The sequence below is a fragment of the Sturnus vulgaris genome, chromosome 1 (assembly GCF_052056855.1).
Source record: "Sturnus vulgaris isolate bStuVul1 chromosome 1, bStuVul1.hap1, whole genome shotgun sequence".
NCBI lineage: Eukaryota > Metazoa > Chordata > Aves > Passeriformes > Sturnidae > Sturnus > Sturnus vulgaris.
Window position 1 is genome coordinate 45,162,044 of NC_142243.1, and position 17,838 is coordinate 45,179,881.

The 17,838-nt window shown below is 42.0% G+C and overlaps 1 protein-coding gene across 1 annotated transcript in view; it reads right to left on the reverse strand.

Annotated features, from left to right (window-relative positions):
- Positions 1–11,235, reverse strand: part of TMC2 (transmembrane channel like 2) — a 31,566-nt gene extending 20,331 nt beyond the window's left edge. The window contains exons 1-8 of the mRNA XM_014878361.2: positions 11,190–11,235; positions 10,839–10,886; positions 8,556–8,907; positions 7,669–7,821; positions 5,399–5,489; positions 4,397–4,478; positions 3,995–4,101; positions 2,086–2,184 (exon numbers count right to left, since the gene is read on the reverse strand). Of these exons, the coding sequence (XP_014733847.1) occupies positions 2,086–2,184; positions 3,995–4,101; positions 4,397–4,478; positions 5,399–5,489; positions 7,669–7,821; positions 8,556–8,907; positions 10,839–10,886; positions 11,190–11,235 (978 nt within the window). The remainder of the gene's footprint in view (positions 1–2,085; positions 2,185–3,994; positions 4,102–4,396; positions 4,479–5,398; positions 5,490–7,668; positions 7,822–8,555; positions 8,908–10,838; positions 10,887–11,189) is intronic.
- Between the last annotated feature and the right edge of the window lie 6,603 nt (positions 11,236–17,838).

Here is a 17,838-nt window from a genome sequence, read left to right on the forward strand (position 1 = left end):
GACACAGGTCCAGGACCACTCTGTGTGTTTCTACAAGTGCAGCAAGCCTGTGGCTGGCACACGGCTGGCACGGCTGCTTGGGGCTTGTAGCCTGTTAGACACAATATCTGCTGGGGAGGTGTGCTAGAAGAAAGCCTTGTAAAATATTATGTCCCTGGAAGGTGCTTGTGAAGTTTGTTTATCAGGTTGTAATTCCTAATTTTTGTCTTCTTGATTCTTCAGATGCCAGGGACTGAAAAATTATTTTCTCTGGTCACATCATCCAGTATGTTCTTTAAACTCCTTTTGTGAGACATGGTGTCTGGTGTCCAAGTGAGATTTATTCCTTTCTACTCTAGAAATCTGTCATGTGACCTCCTTCCTCCCAAAGCATACATTTCCCCAGCTTCTCTCTCCTGAGAGGTTTTTTTCAGGGTAATGGTATTGACTCTTCATTTATGCCTTCTCTGATATATGTTTCCCCCCTGCACGTCCCCTGTGGAGCATGCTGGCATAAGCCTATTCATTTTCACAGGGCAAACCTCTGCACAGGGCTTCATTTGACATCTCCTTGCTGCAGAGGAATGTTGGTGTACAATGTTACCCTAGAGCTGGAGATGCTTCTTGAGCCTGAATGATCGCTCCCTGATGTCAGCCAGGAAGGGAACGGGTAATGGGCAGGGACCTGTACAGCAGAGGGGTTCAGACAACCAACACCTCAGTGACAGCAGGGGAATGTAGATGTGTGCACCAAGCCAGAGGCAGGAGACTGTCAGATCGTGGGAGGAAGCCTCTCCTGGAAGCATACAGCCTCATCCAGAGACAAGTTTCCTTACTTATAAGCCTAATACTTATGGACTCCCAGAGAAAATCAGCAGCGGCATTTAATCAACACTCCTTCAGATTTTTTTGTTTGTTTTGGAGTTTTATTTTGCTTTTTTTCCCCTTCTGACTTAATGAGTTTAAATGCTACCTCTTGTGTTTTACAGTGCACTGCTCAAATGAGATTTTCATTCCTTACACTGCTATTAAAAATGTTGCTAATTCACCTCTGAATTCTGGATTCTGGCAGTGGGGGAAAGTGCTGGGAGAGGAAGAGTTGAAAAGATCCTCAGCAGACTACGGGGAGTAAATGAAGGCCTGGCCCTGGCAGGTTCCTGGACACCAGTATTTGAAGCTTTATTAATAAAATTAGTTTAAATAATCTGGTTTACAAAAAAGTAGCTTTCTCTTTTTTTTGGTTAGTTGTTTTTTATTTGATTGGTTGGTTTTTTCTTTTTTTTTCCTTTTAGCTCAGTAAATGAGCTAAAAAGTCCTTACAGAAGGACTGTAGCATGAGGTCCCATGCTTGTAGCACGTGAGCCAGTGCTGACAAACATTAAAAAAATATTTCCAGAAGTACCTACTTTGAAAGTCAGATCCCAAGGCACTGGTTACATCCGAAAGTCTTCACTCCCTGCACATATACCTTTCCTTGGGCTGTCTCCTAAAAACACTTAATCTCTTCAAAGTAACTGGAATGGGAGGTGAATTAGTATTGCAGGCAAGCACCCAGAGATGGCTGGAAACTTGGGATTTTCCTTTGGATGCAAGTCCTAGACTTTGGATCCCACTTCAGTCTCATGTAAGTATTTCAGAGGAACAGGGAGGGCAGGGACATGGGGAGGAATCCCCTTCCCAATCACTTTCAGTGGTCTGGCAAGGTGTTCCCTGCTTGTGAAGGGGGTCTGCAACTTGAATACTCTGTCTGGCTGCCTGGTTTGGAGCAGCTCCAGCCTTTCACCTGGGTGCTTGCTGCCTTTCCAGTTGGAAGCAAAATGGCTTTTGTGTCTCCACACACGTGATGTATGCCAAGCAGCACATTTGTATATGTAAGTGGTTCAAATCCATATGCAGGTGTCTGCATGTGGACATGCTGTTTGGGCCAGAAATCTCAGCATCCACAGAGATTTTGTTACAACAAAAGGCTTTCCAGACTTCTTCTGGAAGAAATAGGTGCTCCACTCGTTTATCTTGGAGCAAATTCATCCTTCTAGCACCACTAACTTCTGAGGGGTTTTAGGAGGTATTCAAATGATCTTTTATGATTATCACTCATGTGCTTACCTCAAAATCCCAAAGAACTGAAAAATCCATAGCTGTTGCTTGTTCAGCCCGGGGTACAGTTTTCCTTGGCAAACTCCCATATGGCATTCCCATCAGGACCTGGAGAGCATTAATAACAGTGATGCATATATACTATAAAACACCAAAGAGTTTTTATTATGTTTTTTTCTTAATGAGTCTGTTTTGGTTTGCTTTCAGTTGGTTTTCCTTTTCTGTTGATTTTGATATATATTTTATTTTTAATGCTAGAGCAGCAGTTTTTAAAAAACACTTAGCATTAATTTAATTTACAGTTATTTAGTATTAATTGTATATATTAATATTTAGTACTAAGTATATTTATTAATGTACAGTATTAAATTTGTTGTTAGTATTTAGTATTAATTTCATGCAAGTAACCAGAGGACTTCCCTTTCCCTGGCCACATCTGTTGCACAGGAAATAATTTTTGGAGAAACTGTATTCTTCAATGAACTTCTGCAGTTGAAATGTCCTTAGTTTAGCAAGGAGTTCTTTGCTTGAACTTCATGGGCCTAATGCAGTAAAGGGATTAGCTTCATCTATTTATGCAGAGCTCCTCCTCTGAGAGAAGTCAAGAGCACTGGGTCAAGCTTGCAATATAATTTGTATTTTTCAGTCCTGAATCAAAAGATGTTCTCAAGGCGAGGTAAAGGCAATTAGGTTTGGGAAAAAAAAAAGTATGACAAAAAGATGCAAAGAATAGTTTTCATGGCACAGCCTGTCCCAATGACACCATGCAAAGCAGGTCTTGTAGCTGGAGCAGCAGTAGAAGTATAGACAAAGAATGCCAAGGGCTATGGAGAATTACTAAACAAGCTGACTGGTGCCTCTACCAAAATATCTCATTAGCATTCATAGAAAGGTCCTAGCATATTATCTATCACTTATTTTTTAGGGCTATCTAATTACACTCAAAATAATTTATGATTAAATGTTTATTGCCCAGCTACTTTCCATATCGTAACAGCTCAGCAGGCAGTGAGTAACAGTGTTTCAGAAACAAAGCTCCTGCCATATGCGTGGTTCCTAACCAAACACATTTGTATTGTTCAGTACAAATGGTTATGTCTCCTCGCCCTGGGAGGAAACTGAGCTTTCCCTTTCGATAGTGTGAGCAAGCACATTCAGGACAACAAAAGCATGGTCCTCAGGAGACATTCTGCTGTGCATTTTTCCTCCATAAAATTCTGCGTTGAATGGAACAGATGCCACTGTCTGTGGATTGCACAGCCTTTAAATAATGCACTAAGTAATTTAGCCAGAGCTGTAATGGCTACATTAAAAATTCTTCAATAAACGATCATATAAAGTTGGCTATGAGATCCTTTTCATTCTCCAAGAAGAATGAGAAATAAAAAAACTAAAAATAAAACAATTGCTTGTGAATCACATGAATTGGAAGTATAAAAAAGGGTTATTTCCCAAGCAAGTGTTAGTTGGCAAAGTGCTGGGAAATTGTCTGTTCCCTGAAGGGCTGTGCCATGACTGCTGCCCCATGGCCATGCCCCTCAGATGGCCCAAAAGTGAGGGTATTTCATTATTTTCAGTGCATGATCCATTCCTTGTGGCTCATGCAGACTGGATCTTGTGCCTGGGATAGAAATGTCGTCTTCTTCACTTTAGTCAAAATGTAAAACTAGCCTTGAATTAGACAGATTGCTAAGCCCCTGTTTCAGCTGCTGGATGGGCAAGATCTTTGATAGCATTTTATGTCTCCTGATATCAATCTGACTTCTGCTCCTGTGTGTCAGTAAGTCTTTGTAAATAATTGTCCTCAGGCATTTCTTTTTTCTAAAGCAATGCCTGTTATAAGGCATTTGTACTGTCAATGCCTTGTTTGTGTCAAGCAAAGGGCAAGACATTACTGAAAGGAGAATTAAGCACTTACCTCTGGAATTATAACCAGTCCAAATATTAACCCAAAAAGGACAAGATTTACTCCATACATCCACCGCAGAAATATGAAGTAGGAAGCAACGGAGGAGCCAAAGTGACCTTAAGACAGAAGACATTTCATGGTTAGAAGTGTAGGAGGGTTAAACTGTCCTCAGCAACCCTTTACCCTCAGGTCTCCCCAATACTCATGGTCTCTTTCCAATGAGCCTCCCAACAGTCCCCACAACTGCTGGAGAGAGCAGCACCTGGAGCTGCCAGGGGTGTGTGCTCCTTGTTTGGCTCTGATGCCCAGGATGAGTGGAGAATGTGGACCTTGAAGCTGGAACATTGTTTGTATGAAGACAAGGCTATCTTAGAAAATGTCCACTGCCACCACACAGTAACTTCAACTTACTCTCCACTTCCTTTATCTTCATCTCCCAGGGTATGCACTGAGTTTTAAAATTTTCAAAGTCTCTCTTAAATTTCACCCATTTCTGAAACAAGACAACATTGCAGTGAGAAGAGACGTGTGAAGAGGGGTCTGCTCCGAAGCAGGGCTTTCTAATATCAGTCTGGTAGCATGGTTAGGTGTAGGTGTAAAGTCCAAAACAAGAACTCTGGTCTGGATCTTATCTTTTGGACTATTTTAGAAACTCTCTTCAACCAAAAATCCCCCCCACTCCCAAGTGTTCACATTTATGATTTGAGTTTTAAGAGTTTTAACCTTTCCAGGCTTTTGGAAAACCACAGTTATGCTGTGGATTGATCAGATTTTATAGGGGTAGAAAATTCAGACCTGGCTCTATATTGAAAGAATTGGTTCAGAACAAACTCTATTTAAAACAACATTTAGTTTAATAAAATACCGAGTTTGAATCTATCCTCACCAGGCCAGCAGCTAAACTCACATCGATTTCATAATCTCAAGTCTGGCTCTGTTTTGCACTTCTCAATATAATCTCCATGACAACATGCAACTTGGCTACCAACTTCAGTCTCAAAACACTGCTGTCGTTCTCCCTGTTATCTCCTCATCACTGGAGAAGATGAAATTTTACAGGACTAGAGGTAGTGCAAGAGTTTGGCAGAGTCTCTTTCCCATTTAGGGATATCTTTTCTCATCTATCAAGATTTTGGAGATTGCAGCCAGAAAGCCATGGTTTTCCCTGCTCCTGTAAACCCTCCCTTGCTTCAGGAAACGTCACAATGAGGTTCAGGTTGGGAAAAATTTCCCCATTCTTTCTGCAATAGTCAGAGATTTGAAGCCTGCTAGTATTTTTTTTGCGTGTGGGCAGGAAGTTTTATTCTGATTTCCTTGTGCCTCTTTCACCAAAGAGAGGTCAATACACCTAAAAATGTGCTGAATACATAACTGAGTATCCAAGCCTTTCCCTGACATCACTGTAGCACTTACCTTTGCCATCATCATCTTATATGCATACAACTTTTTGCCCTTTCCTTTTCCCAGTGCTCCTTCGAACTTCTCTACAAAATCTTGTGCCTCCCTAATTGGAAAATAAACAAGCAGGTTATTAAAACAGCAAAGGGTCCTTAGCACCAGTGGGATAAGCAACTGTGCTGCTAGGAAGGTGGGGACTTGGTATCTCTCCCCAGCTGCTCTCTGCTGGTCAGGTGCTTTCATGCAGAGATCAGATACCCACCCAGGACTAGCTATCAGGTCCCTAAAGCACTCACATTCATGTAGAGATGTTTTATATTAGCTTTAAGTATTGTTAGTGCCCCAAATCTTGCTCCACACTTCTCCCTGCGTGCAAACTAAAAGCCAGCCCATTTCTCTCATTGCAGAGCTCTCTCAGCCTGCATGCCTTTTATAATTTCTCTCTCCTGAAGCATTGGTCAAGAAGAAAATAACATTGCCTAGTGAAATAAACTCCAAGAGGATGCAGAGTTTCCTTTTATGAACACCTCCCAGGATAAATATCAGACATGTGCAAACAGCCCAAGGGGATAATCTCAGTGACAGAGGAATGAGTATGCTAGTCAGGAGTAAAATCAAGCTGCAAAATGAAATTAGTTTCACACTAGGATATCTAAAGGAAATACAGAGAAAATAGTGTAGGTAAATGCTGTTATGCTGAGTATGCTGAGCTGTGAATAAAATTATATTGTATATTGGCATTGCCAATGAGAAAAGATTAAATTTCAGTAGCTGGGAGGTTTTTTGCCGTCCTAAGCCTGTGGGAAAGATGGACTTCCCCTTGATATAAATAGTTGGCTAGGTCAACCTATGACCTTGGGAAAATCACCTGTGACTTCATTTGCAAACCTAAAGTGAGATTTCTAAGTCTTGAACATACTGTTTCTCTCCCTTTGTGTTTTACATCCCTCTTTGGGGATAATAATTTCTTCTCTTAGGGCTGAGTTTACGCAACCAAAAATACCTAATGAATGTACAGCATGCTGATAGTCTTTCTGGAGACCCCCTCATAAGCAATATAACAGTTTTGTTTAGGTTCATTAGTAGGTAGTGATGATTGCTATAACTCAGAAATAAAATAAAAGTATGGAGGTACATTGTCAAACATGATACTAAGTAGAATTGTAGTCAAAAACAAAAAAATGCATCAGAAATAACTCTGCTTTGCTCTTTTTTTTTTTCCTTTTCTTACAGAATTTGGAATTTTAGGGCCATAAGAATTTACTTGTTATGAGCTCAGGTTCATAGCACAGCTGTGAGGTGGAGAAGCTACTTTAACACAGTTGCCCTGTTACAGACCTTTACCCAGATTTTCAGAAGTATTTGGCAGAGTTCACAATTCCTGATTTTATTGGAAGATAAAACATGTCTTGGCCTTCAGGGTGTAAAAGAGAGAAGCAGAGACACATGGTGACTGTCTGCTTTCACAGCACAGTCCCTACAGCTCTGAGCAACTTCTCAGCAAACATGGAGCAGAGGAACCACCACTCCCTGTGGAGCTGTGTGGTGGTTTAACATAGATGTGATTTTAGTTAAAAAGTAAATGTATGTGTACTTTGCAATGCTATTTTGACATCTCTCCTGGTAGAGAGAGTTTTCAGAGGTTCCTTAAGCAGTAAAGCTGAGAGTTGAATTATTGCCCTGACAAAGGAATGGTTTGTTATGAGCCATTCCCTGTCAACCCGTGAGTTTTGATTTCCTAAATCTGGGTCTGCTCTGCCCCACTGTCCCCCACTGCCCAGCACTAAGGGGTCTCTGCTGCTGCCTGACTTTTTTCCACCTTCACCAGGGGCTGTGTGGCAGATTTATCTTTGCTCCATAAACCTCTGAAAAGAACACAGCATTTTTTCCAAGAAGCCCTGTCTCAGGACTGTGCACTAACATGGCTCTGTTATGCTCTGATTTCTGTCTAACAAAAGACATGAATAAGCAAGCCAGGGCATGGAGTTTGCTTTAACAAGCAGACTGACTGTAGTGAGTCGTTTGGTTTTAAATACGAGGGTAGAATGTCCTGGCCATGGGTATCAGTTGAACAGATTTGCACTTTGTCTGTTCTTTGGTTACAGAGGCTGAAAATCAGATTGCACATTTTAACTCTGATCATTTGAACCCAGACCGGGTGGCCAGGTTCTGCTGGTCAATTTTTCTGACACTGTGGTATTACAGCAGCAACAAATATGTAATTTCAAGGAAAGACAACAGTCAGCAGAGACCCCAGGAGTGGGGATTCCCCTTTTGATGGGTACCTGAGCACCGAGAGCTTCTTCACCATCCTCCAGGGCTTGTTCCTCATGGTGGAAATCAGTTTTTTCTTTTGCTCCACCTGCTCCTTCAGCATCGCGAGCTCTTCCTCCGACAGTGACTCCTCATCAGATGAGTCGGAGGAAGCAGAAGAAATACTGGAAGACACACAAAATCAAGGACACAGAAAAGCTCACAGGAGTTAGAGGGAAGGTCTTGTTTGGGGGAGGCAGACTGCTGCTGGCCCTGGGGATTCCACTCCAATGTGGGCACAGTGCCCAAACATCCCCTGGCTCAGTGTGATGCCCCTGCCCATCACACTCAGAGCAGAGCACTTTCCAGCCAAAATAACGAGGAGGCATTTGTGCCTCACTACAATTCACTCATTGTCATGCTTTGGGCCATATTTCAGCTATAGAACATTGCCTACAGCTACCAGAGCTACAGCTGGCTCTCGAAAAATGGTTTTCATGCCTTTATAATAAAATGGGAGATATGGGGAGAAATCGAAGGTTGGGACTAGCAAGAGGAGGAAGAGACTTGAAAACACAAAGGATCCATTTTAACTAGAATGTTTCCATAGACCAACCAAATAAAAAGTCTTCACACCCAAATTTCTCAAGGTGCCTCTTTCAGGGCTGCTTTTCTACCCCTGGCTGTAGGTACGAAGACTCCACTACATGCATAGACCTGATCCTGGCTGAGAAATTATAATGACTTGGAAACAGTTTGATTTTGTGGAGTTTTACACTGTTTTCCACTGTGTGTCTTTTAGGAGAGCAGAAATTTATTTGCAGTCTATTGGTTTTGCCATTCTGATCCATATGCCACTGGCATGTCAATATTGCTGCCAGTCTGAACAAGGCACCATAGTCAAGGATTTTTTAATTACCTGTTTTTCCTGTCTTTCTTCTGTTTATTCTCCCCCTCCTTCCCACTCTTGGTTGCTTTCTTTTCTTTGTTTTCTGATTCCTTTTGATTTTTGTTAGGAGCCATTTTGCCTCTGTTTTTCTTCTGGCTTCTTTCCTCTCTCGCTTTTTTTCCATCTCCATTTTTCCTTTGGTAATTTTTTCTCCTAGAAGCTCTGTTTTGTTGGCTGCCATTGTCTTCCTCTTTGCTCTCATCTTCTTCTTTGTCTTCTTCTACTTCTTTGTTTTTCTCTTGCTTTTTGCTTTGAAGTCTGCTTGCTCTGCCAGTTTCCCTGAGGGGTTGTCTGTTAGTTTTCTTGTCCTTTACTTCATCTTCTGCAAGTGATAAAAACCAATTAGATTGGGAAATCCATGCTGGTAGAATAAAGATTCATCAGAAGAGCATGGACAGCTAGGACACCTGATGCAAACTCTGGCAAATTCAAAGAGCAGGTGCCTGTTGGTCTTGTTGGGCTTTGTGTTATGCCCTATCCAAGAACCAGGTGGAACTCTTTGGTTGTGCAATTCCCTTTTAAGAAAGCACGATTTAGGATATCAGCATCTTATATGCGACCATAAGAAAATTGGGAATTAGTTACAAATGCAAAAGCCCATCCATCAGACAGCACAGGCAGATATCTCCCTGACCTGTAAACACACCAGAACAAAGGAAATAGAAATTGCAGTCTGTTACACAATGTGTAGTTTGCTTGTTGATGTGATGTCCTTGAAAGATGTTTACTTTTCAAGGCTGGAAATTGAGTTCTTCTATTTATATAGAGAAAAGGCACAACACAGGCAGTATCCAGTTTTCTTTCTCTGAGTTTTCTTTTATACTGGATGGTTTACATTCAGAGAAGAAAAAGACCAGGTATGAAATGTGCTTTGAGGCACATTTCATTCTTACTGGCATTGAAAACTAAAAACCTCCTCTTTCCAGAAGTCAGAAATGCTTCCAGCTTAAAGAACTGAAGTGGAGCATGATTTAATTGCAGAATTTTATGGAAAGGGGGAAAAAAATTTCAAAAGCCGCCAAGTCTCTCCGTTTCTTTCACTACCAAGCCAATTAAAATTAAGTTTTCCAGAGTATTCTGACTTCTTATTTTCCAAAATTTTTGGCTGATGAAATTAAAGAGTTGGAGATGTAATGGAAGAAGGAAATTGTGAAGGAATGGGGTCCAGAGTGTAAAATGAGGACCCCAAAAGGTGAGAAAAACACAAGCAAAAAAGAATTTTAGTATTGGAATTTTTGGTTTGGTGAAAAGCTAGAAATTAATGACAAGCAAATAGTTCCTGGTTTTTAGTGGTAAAAAATTAGTAGGCAGTGGTTGTTGCATTTGACACTGGGAATGAGAAGGCGCTTCCAACTAATTTCTCAGGAGCAATTATGCAGATTTCAGTTACTATGTAATGATCCATCTAAAGTGAATTTTGATCAATTATCTAGATCAAAGGACCATCTACTCTCTGGGAAAATGTTAATTTTGGACAGCCAAAATGGGTTTTTTAAAATTTGCAACCTATCAAGTATTAGGTTAAATATGAAACATCAATTTGTTACCTTTATCTTACCGCCTTTTTTGCCTATATAGAAAAGGTGGATATGATTTTTTTTTAAAAAATTAAGTCACAGTAGTTTGCTGCTTACTTTTTCATATTCTGTGAGTAATACAGGCACAGTTATGAACTGTTTTTGCAGTAACAGCTACATTTGTATCACTTATCCACTGCTGTTATGATCTTATCTCTTAGCTCTCTCACTTTAGATACACGATCCATGCAGAGTTAAAGGTGTTTTTAGTCCTGTCACGGGCTTTTTCCTATTTCCCTCACAGTCCTAAATCTCTCTTCAATCCGTTTTCATTGTTATCTTCTGTGGCTGTCATTAATGAAGATCCCAGTGTTTTATGGTCTAAGCAAGCATTACAGGGAAGGCAAGCAGGACTTCAGTATAGTGCAAAGCAGCCCCAGCCCTGCTCAGGGTGGTGCTTTACTGCAGTGTCTGATTTACTAGGGGCTGACCCCCAAGGAGAGTGGGCTCTGACAGCTTCTGACTCTGGGAACATGGATAAAAGAGGACAGACTGCTTAAGAATGGTGGTTTACATATCACTGTTTTAAGTAAAACCTCAAAGGAAAAAATCTGCTTGCTTGCAAGTAGCTCATGAAAGAGTTCATGCTGTAGAGCAAGTCATAAGTCAGAGAAAAAAAAAAAGGTATCACCTCTTGTATTTCAAACAAGACCACATTTGTTAATCTCTACATTACCTTCACTCTCTGTGTCAGTTTCCACTTCTCCATCAAACTCTATTCCGGCTGCAAAACAAAAAACAAAGACTAATTGCATTTGTTGCTGGAATGTGATGCTTTACACAGCTGACCCTTACATTCCAGCTGAGCTTGGCAGAATTTCCCTTATTGATTATACATTATATTCTTTCCCTACTGTGATGCTCTTAATATTTACTTTAGTCTGGCAGACTGACAGAAGTCCCCTGCCCAAGCAAACTGAAATTTAAATCTTTGAGAGATGAAAAATGGTGTGCTCAGGAAGCCCCAAGAGCTTTAGTCAAGTATTTGGCAGCATGTTAACCGAAATGCTCTCACAGTGATACCAACCATCTTCCAGGATGACCTGTAGAGTACTTTTCTTTTTCTTCCCCATGGCAGCCTCCTGTCTATTGCCCAGACACTGTAGCTGCTACGCTGCACACACACCCCAGTCATACACAGGTTACTCCCTCTTCCAGTGCCCATGTGCTCGTCTCCTTGGCATTGCAGGCAGATGGGCACATCCAGCTGTCAGTGACCTCTTGCTCATGAGCCATGAGGACAGGGAGGGGTGGGAGAGGCAGGGAAAACCTGGGCTCTGCCTCAGCCTACCCAAACACTGCCGTCTTCTCTCTTCTCTCCATGAAAAAAAGCACCTGTTGGCATTACATTGCATTTCATTATTTAAACATGAAGGAAAGCCCTTTGGTGGGTACTTGGTGGTGTCGTATGAAACACAGACACAAGTCACGTCTGGTTCTGACATAAGCATGTGGCTGGAGGCTTTCAAAGGATCAATTTTCTTAATGCCATATTCTTTACTGACCTGCAACAATCTGTGTAACCCTGTTAGTCATTCTCCTGCATCTTATTAAATCTCACAGCCAGAGCCCCATGGGACACAGATGTGGGTCACCTTTTGTCCTCCATGCATGTCCTTTGGAGGAGACTCATGAGCTAATAAATGCAGCAAGGAGTCAGGAGTCAGGATACCAAGAGCTCTCTTTCCTTTGCTCCTCTATTCTGTGTGACCTTTGCATACTCATTGCACTTGCTGGTAAAATAGGATAGATTTTCCTTCTAGGTGCTCTGAGGCTTAATTAATTAATGTGAGACCCTCATTTGGAAGGTCCTTTAGAACCGCAAAGTATTGTATTGCATTCTGCAGCTTGGAGTTTTTCAGGGGGCCAAGAATAGGTTTGTCTGAGTGATGCCCAGAGTAAAACCTGCACTGTCTGCCTCAGCCGTAGCTTCTGCAGAGAGGACCCACGGATGCATTCTCAGTGTGGTGTTTCTTTTGGTTTCCCAAAAGGAGAGCTTACCCTCACACCATCTGTGAAACGTACTGCAGGTCCCTGGCTTGCACAGGTGTCCCTCGGGGACCTGGCATAATGACTTTTTTCCAAGGATTAACAGGGAGAGTGTTAGTTCCTGCCTTCCCTCCCCAAAAGAGAGGACTGTTCAGGACATCAGCTTGAGGCTGTTGCCACCATTGACATGTGCTGATGACTCCTGCTTTGGATCAGGTGTAGTGAGTGAGGAGGTGCCAACCTGAACCTCTCTTCACTGCTTTTTCTCATTGAATGTGGGTCCAGGGGCACCTTTCAAGTACTTTAAGTCCAATCCCATGGATTGTTTGATCTATGTATGACTTTAGCTCAGCTCTCCTGAGCTTAATACATAATGTATGGTATATGCACATACATTATTAACAGCTCTAGCCCTACAAGTTCATTGCACAGGGAATTTTCACTGTGTGTCCCCACATCAGTGGGCTTGAATGGGTCTGAAGACAGTGATAGTGCCTTTTGAAGGTCTTTCCAGTGAATGAGTTTCACCTGTAACTCAATATGTTGATGTGGTTTGTTTCCAGTGTGATTGCTAGGTCATTGAATTAACACTGCTCCAAGAAAAAAAGGAGAAATTCCCAGCTGCTGAAGGCTACTGGAACACAACTTCTCCGAGACACTTGAGTTGCCTCAGTCCCAAGCATCTCTTTCCCAAACACAGGATCTAGGGATCTTCTAGTTAAATGAAGACTAAGTTTCTGAAGAATTGTGTGGCAGGAGGCAAAAGGGCTGTGGGTGCTCATCACACCCCCCAGTACTGTACTCAGTGATAGCACTGCTTCTGCCTCATGGAATCACAGAATGGTTTGGGCAAGAACTGGCTTTTAAAGGCCATCTATTCCAACTCCACTGCGGTGAGCAGAGACATCTTCATGTAGACCAGGTTGCTCCTAGCCCTGTCCAAAGTGACCTTGAATGTTTCCAGGGATGAGACATCCACCACCTCTTTAGGCAACCTGTGCCACTGTTTTACCACCCTCATGGTCAAAAAACTTCTTAGTTCCTAATCTAAATTGACCTTCTTTTAGTTTCAAACCATTACCCCTTGTACTTTCATGGACTTTACCCCTTCTTTCCCACAAGGCACGCTCAGATGCTTTTTGCATGCTCAAGGACTTTTTATGTGATCATCTCATTGGCAGAATTGAGTGTCCTGGTTCCTACTCCACCACAGAGTTGGTGATTCACCTATGATCTGCACTGGAGCTGGGACAGCTGCAGGCTTCAAAGCTGCTTGTGCCACTTGGCATGCCCATAGGTACTAAGTGCATGATTTTGAAAAGTGGTGGGGAGTGCATGTTCATTTTATTACCAAACTGTGTGGCCAGGCAATACCTCTGTCTCCTGCCCTGAGATGAAACACCTACTCTTTCATTTTACAGTCTGTTCACAACAGTGGGGGCAAGGTGTGGTGTTTCCACAGCAGTCACAGAGGCCCTGGGCACCCCCTTGCCACATGAGGGGATAAGACTGCCCTGCACTCCCCTCACAGTGGGGGTGACAGCTGAGGTGCCAGCATGCAGGACAGAGCAGGAGCAGGAGCTATTTTACATTGTTCCCATGAAGTAGCACGTCCGTATGGATGAGGATATTTGCAATAAGCTCTGCTGCTCGGCTGTTGTTTTGCTCCCCTGTACCTACACTGCCAAAGGTAGTGGGACTGGCCATGATAAAACTGTACTGTTACAGGCTGGATGGCAGCTTTTCACTCTTGTGTAGGTAGGGACCTTTATCTTTCACACTTCTGACTCCATTAGACTCCCTCCCATGGAGAGGAGGGAGTGGCATAATGCCTGGCAATTATTTCCTAATGAAGAATGTTATTAAAGTGTCTGCCCAAGAACTTACCCCTAAGGAGAAGTCCCTACATTACCTTTCCAACTCAGCCTGTGGTGCAACAGACCCTTTGCATATGACATGCTGCTCCCTTTGCCTTACAGTCTCAAATGAAATAAATAACCTACCCCATCCGATGCTGTCTGGCTCCTCTGGAAGTGATAGTTCCCTTGAGGCTGATGCGCAGCCACAAAGCATGATGAGATACCTTGGAATCTTGATTCTTGGTGGTACATGTCCTTGGCGGAACATGTAGCAGACTTGCAGAGCCACTGCCACTTTTGGGGTGGACCAGGCAGTGCTAGAGGCTGTGATGCAGAGGAAGGCTGGGCAGCAGAGCCTGGGGAGGAGAGGAGTGGGATTCAGTGGAATAAAGTGGTGCCATGTAAGATGTGACCAAGAAAAAGTAGAAAAAGCGCTTACATTGTCTTGCCAGCCTTGTTTGCCTTGTTTTTGGTAAGCTCAGAGAGAGATCTGTAATTTCCCCCCAGAATTAGGCTGGTGGAGATCTTGCCATACCTCCGGGCTGGCTTTGCCTGTGTGATAGTCTGATTGTAGTTTGTGGATGCTGAATAGCATTGTTTAATTAAAAAAATTAAAGAAAAAAGATATTACAACATGGAATTATTCATAGAAAAAAACCTTATGGTGGGATATTTTACAAAATGTTGTGTGTAAAGTAAAAAAGTACACTTCACATTCTTTTTTTCACCCATTTTGATGGTAGAAGGTTCTCCATTAAGGGAAAAATATACACAAACATTTTCATATGAGACTCCAACATGGCAGGCCTGGGAGAGCAGCAGGACACCTCATGGGCTGTGAGAGAGGTGGCACACAAGGACTTTCCATGTCTGTGTGTGTCCATCAAACAGGCGACAGAGCCGTGCAGGGCCCACCAGAGCTTGCATAGCCATACAACGGGGAGTTCATCAGCAGTGCTTCACACCAAGCACACCACCATCCTCAGCTCAAGGGCCTGATTTTCCTAAGAGGATCAAGTGTCTTGCAGGGCTTAGGATTTCTTAGGATTATAGACTGGGGGGAGGAGATTAATGGATGAGTCTTTTACCTCTTGAGTTATTCCACACAAGGTGTGAATAAGTAATGTATAGCCACAAATCCAGCTATTACTTATGTAAATATCACGTGTATGCAATTTATGGAGTTGTAGCACAAATATTTTTTACTGTGTTATTTAGTATTTTTCTCCTCACACTGGTGATGATTAACATTATATAATTTGACAATTTTGAGTTTTAGCATACGAGGACATTCGGTGTCTCACACACATCCAAGTGTTAAATAAAAAACAGTTGTGTTATGGAGAGAGGGTAACTGAATCCTGGAAGCACATACAACATACTTGTAAATGCTTAATGAGCTAGTGTTTCTCCCTTTCTTGCTTTCTTATTAACATAGGGCTTTAGCTAATTAATCCATGGATTACATTTATTCAATATTCATCTCATCTATAAGTAATCTTTACTTGAGAGGATTTTCAGGCAATAATAATAATAATAATAATAATAATAATAATAATAATAATAATAATAATAATAAATACCTGACCTGCGTGTGGATATTTTGATGCGGATCTAAAACTTGTGAATTGCTGGAGCCAACTTTAACAATGTATCTGAGAGAGACATTTAAAAGTGAGAGATCACTTCCAAACACTTACTTGGTTCTGTTGAACTGTTAAAGAAAACTAAATTCTTCAAAAAAACCCAAACCAACCATAATAATGTTTCCCAGGGTCTCTCAGGTATGCTTCATAAAACTGGATTCAGCTCTCACCTGACCTTTGACCATGTCTGAGTTTAACTTTGCAAAAATTAATTTCTTACGAAGCCATGAAATCCACCAGGGGCTACATGCTAACCTTTGAAAATAACTCTCTGGCTCCCATAGAGCATGGTAGGTCTGGACTGTGGCTGAAGGCAGTAAAATGATGCCCAATATGTTCTTTGTTCAGGCATTACTTACTTGTGAAGATGATGAAGCTCCAGTGGAAGAAGTTGTGCAAGACTAATCTTGTGGTGTTAAGGAAGCTCAAGTCAGTGCCTTGTTATCTCGTGCTTGGCCCTGAAAATGAGCTTTATCTCTGTAATCCCAACGCAGGGTGGGGAGCAAGCGCAAAGTCATCAGACACATAACTATTGCTTTTTTATTACTTTCCTGTTGTAATTTCCTAACCTCAAGACACAGCTGGGAATTTACTGTGAAGGAACACAAAAAGCTTTGTTAGCCATTAGCCTCTTTTAGCTGCAGAACCACCACAGAACTGCAAATTCAGGTGCCCTGTCAGAAAGAATGAAACCAAAACAGGGGGAAGATGTACACTGGTAGGTCCTGGAGGTGTGCCAGCTCAGAGAGATATCTTGGAATGTCAGATCAGTCATAGGACAGAGCCCCTCAGTCTTCCATAGATTTCCACTGATTCTTGTCATGTAGGAACCAGTAAAGATTTCTTCTCTTCAAGTGTGCTCATATCACCCAGCTGTATAAGATTAGAGCCCCCCATTTGCAGCAGCCTTGTGGGAAGCATTGCAGTTATTAAGACCCCAGATTAATGCAAAACACAATCAATATCTGCCAGCTCACTTCCATCTTCACCTGCTTCATGTCTCGGGCTGAGCACATGCTTGGAGTCATCCTGAATCCAGGTGAGCTTGTCAGTGTTCTCCAAACACCACATAAAGGTGTTTAGCAGTGATGCTTGTCAGATGGTATGTGTTGCCACTCATCATCCCTCCTCATTGCTGGCATTTTGGGGGACAGGTTTTGAGGAGAACAGGCTCTTGTTCATCCAAAAAACGGTGTGCATCACAGTCCTTTGAACCTACCACTGCACGAGTAACTGAGTAGCACTGGAAAAACTGTTCTGATTTCTAACCAGATATAGGCACTGCTGCCCATCTCCCACATTCTTTTTAGGGAATGGAGGCAACACAACTTTTTTTCCAATGCATTACTCCATTTATGCAGAGTAAATGAAATCCAAAAATGAAGTTCTTGTGAAGTTTCCAAGGACAGGAAGAGAAAATTATTAAAACAACAAATTTCTGGACTAATCTAAAGCATGAAACGAGTCAACATTCTCATGAAGGACTTCACTGGAGAATGATTTTGTCATATAGGATTTATATGAAAAGATTTGTGGTTTAGAGAACATAGGTGTAAAACCAGAAAAGAGAATGTTTTTGCACAGATTCTGAGGTAGGAGGTTCTTTTGGAGGAACATTTTTGCTGGGCTCCTTTTCTGTCTTATACTCCTGCTCTTCTGGAGGAAAATTTCGGCATGGTCCCCTCAGCTTTGTAGGAGATCCTTGAAGGGGCATAAATGAAGGTCACAGCGTGAGAAGGTGAGGAGAAGAGCACCCTTTACAGGAGTTAAGCCTTTTAAATTGACTCCTGTCCAGCCCCTTCAGACAAAGATGCATTGCTGCTGCTGCATTTCCCCTTCTTTTGTTCTGGGTCTGAGAGGATTTCTGTGGGAGAAAAAAAAAATCACTTTTTTTTTTCTAGAATCTCTTTGCCTGAAAAGCAATTTTTTTTTTTTAACTTTTATTTAGAAATCAGAGGGAAAGCTGCCTGACAATCCTGTCATGGCAGGAGGATCTTGCATGCTTTAACCTCTTTCTAAAAGCTCCCGAAGAAGCTCTGCTTTTATTTGCATCAGCTAGACCCTCTGCTGCTACAAACTCTTAAAACTTTAGTGACTTCCATGAGGATTTGACAAGTCACACCAGTCATGGGTTTGTGCCAAATAGCCCTAGGGCTTCTGCTGGATTATAGGCTCAGAGATG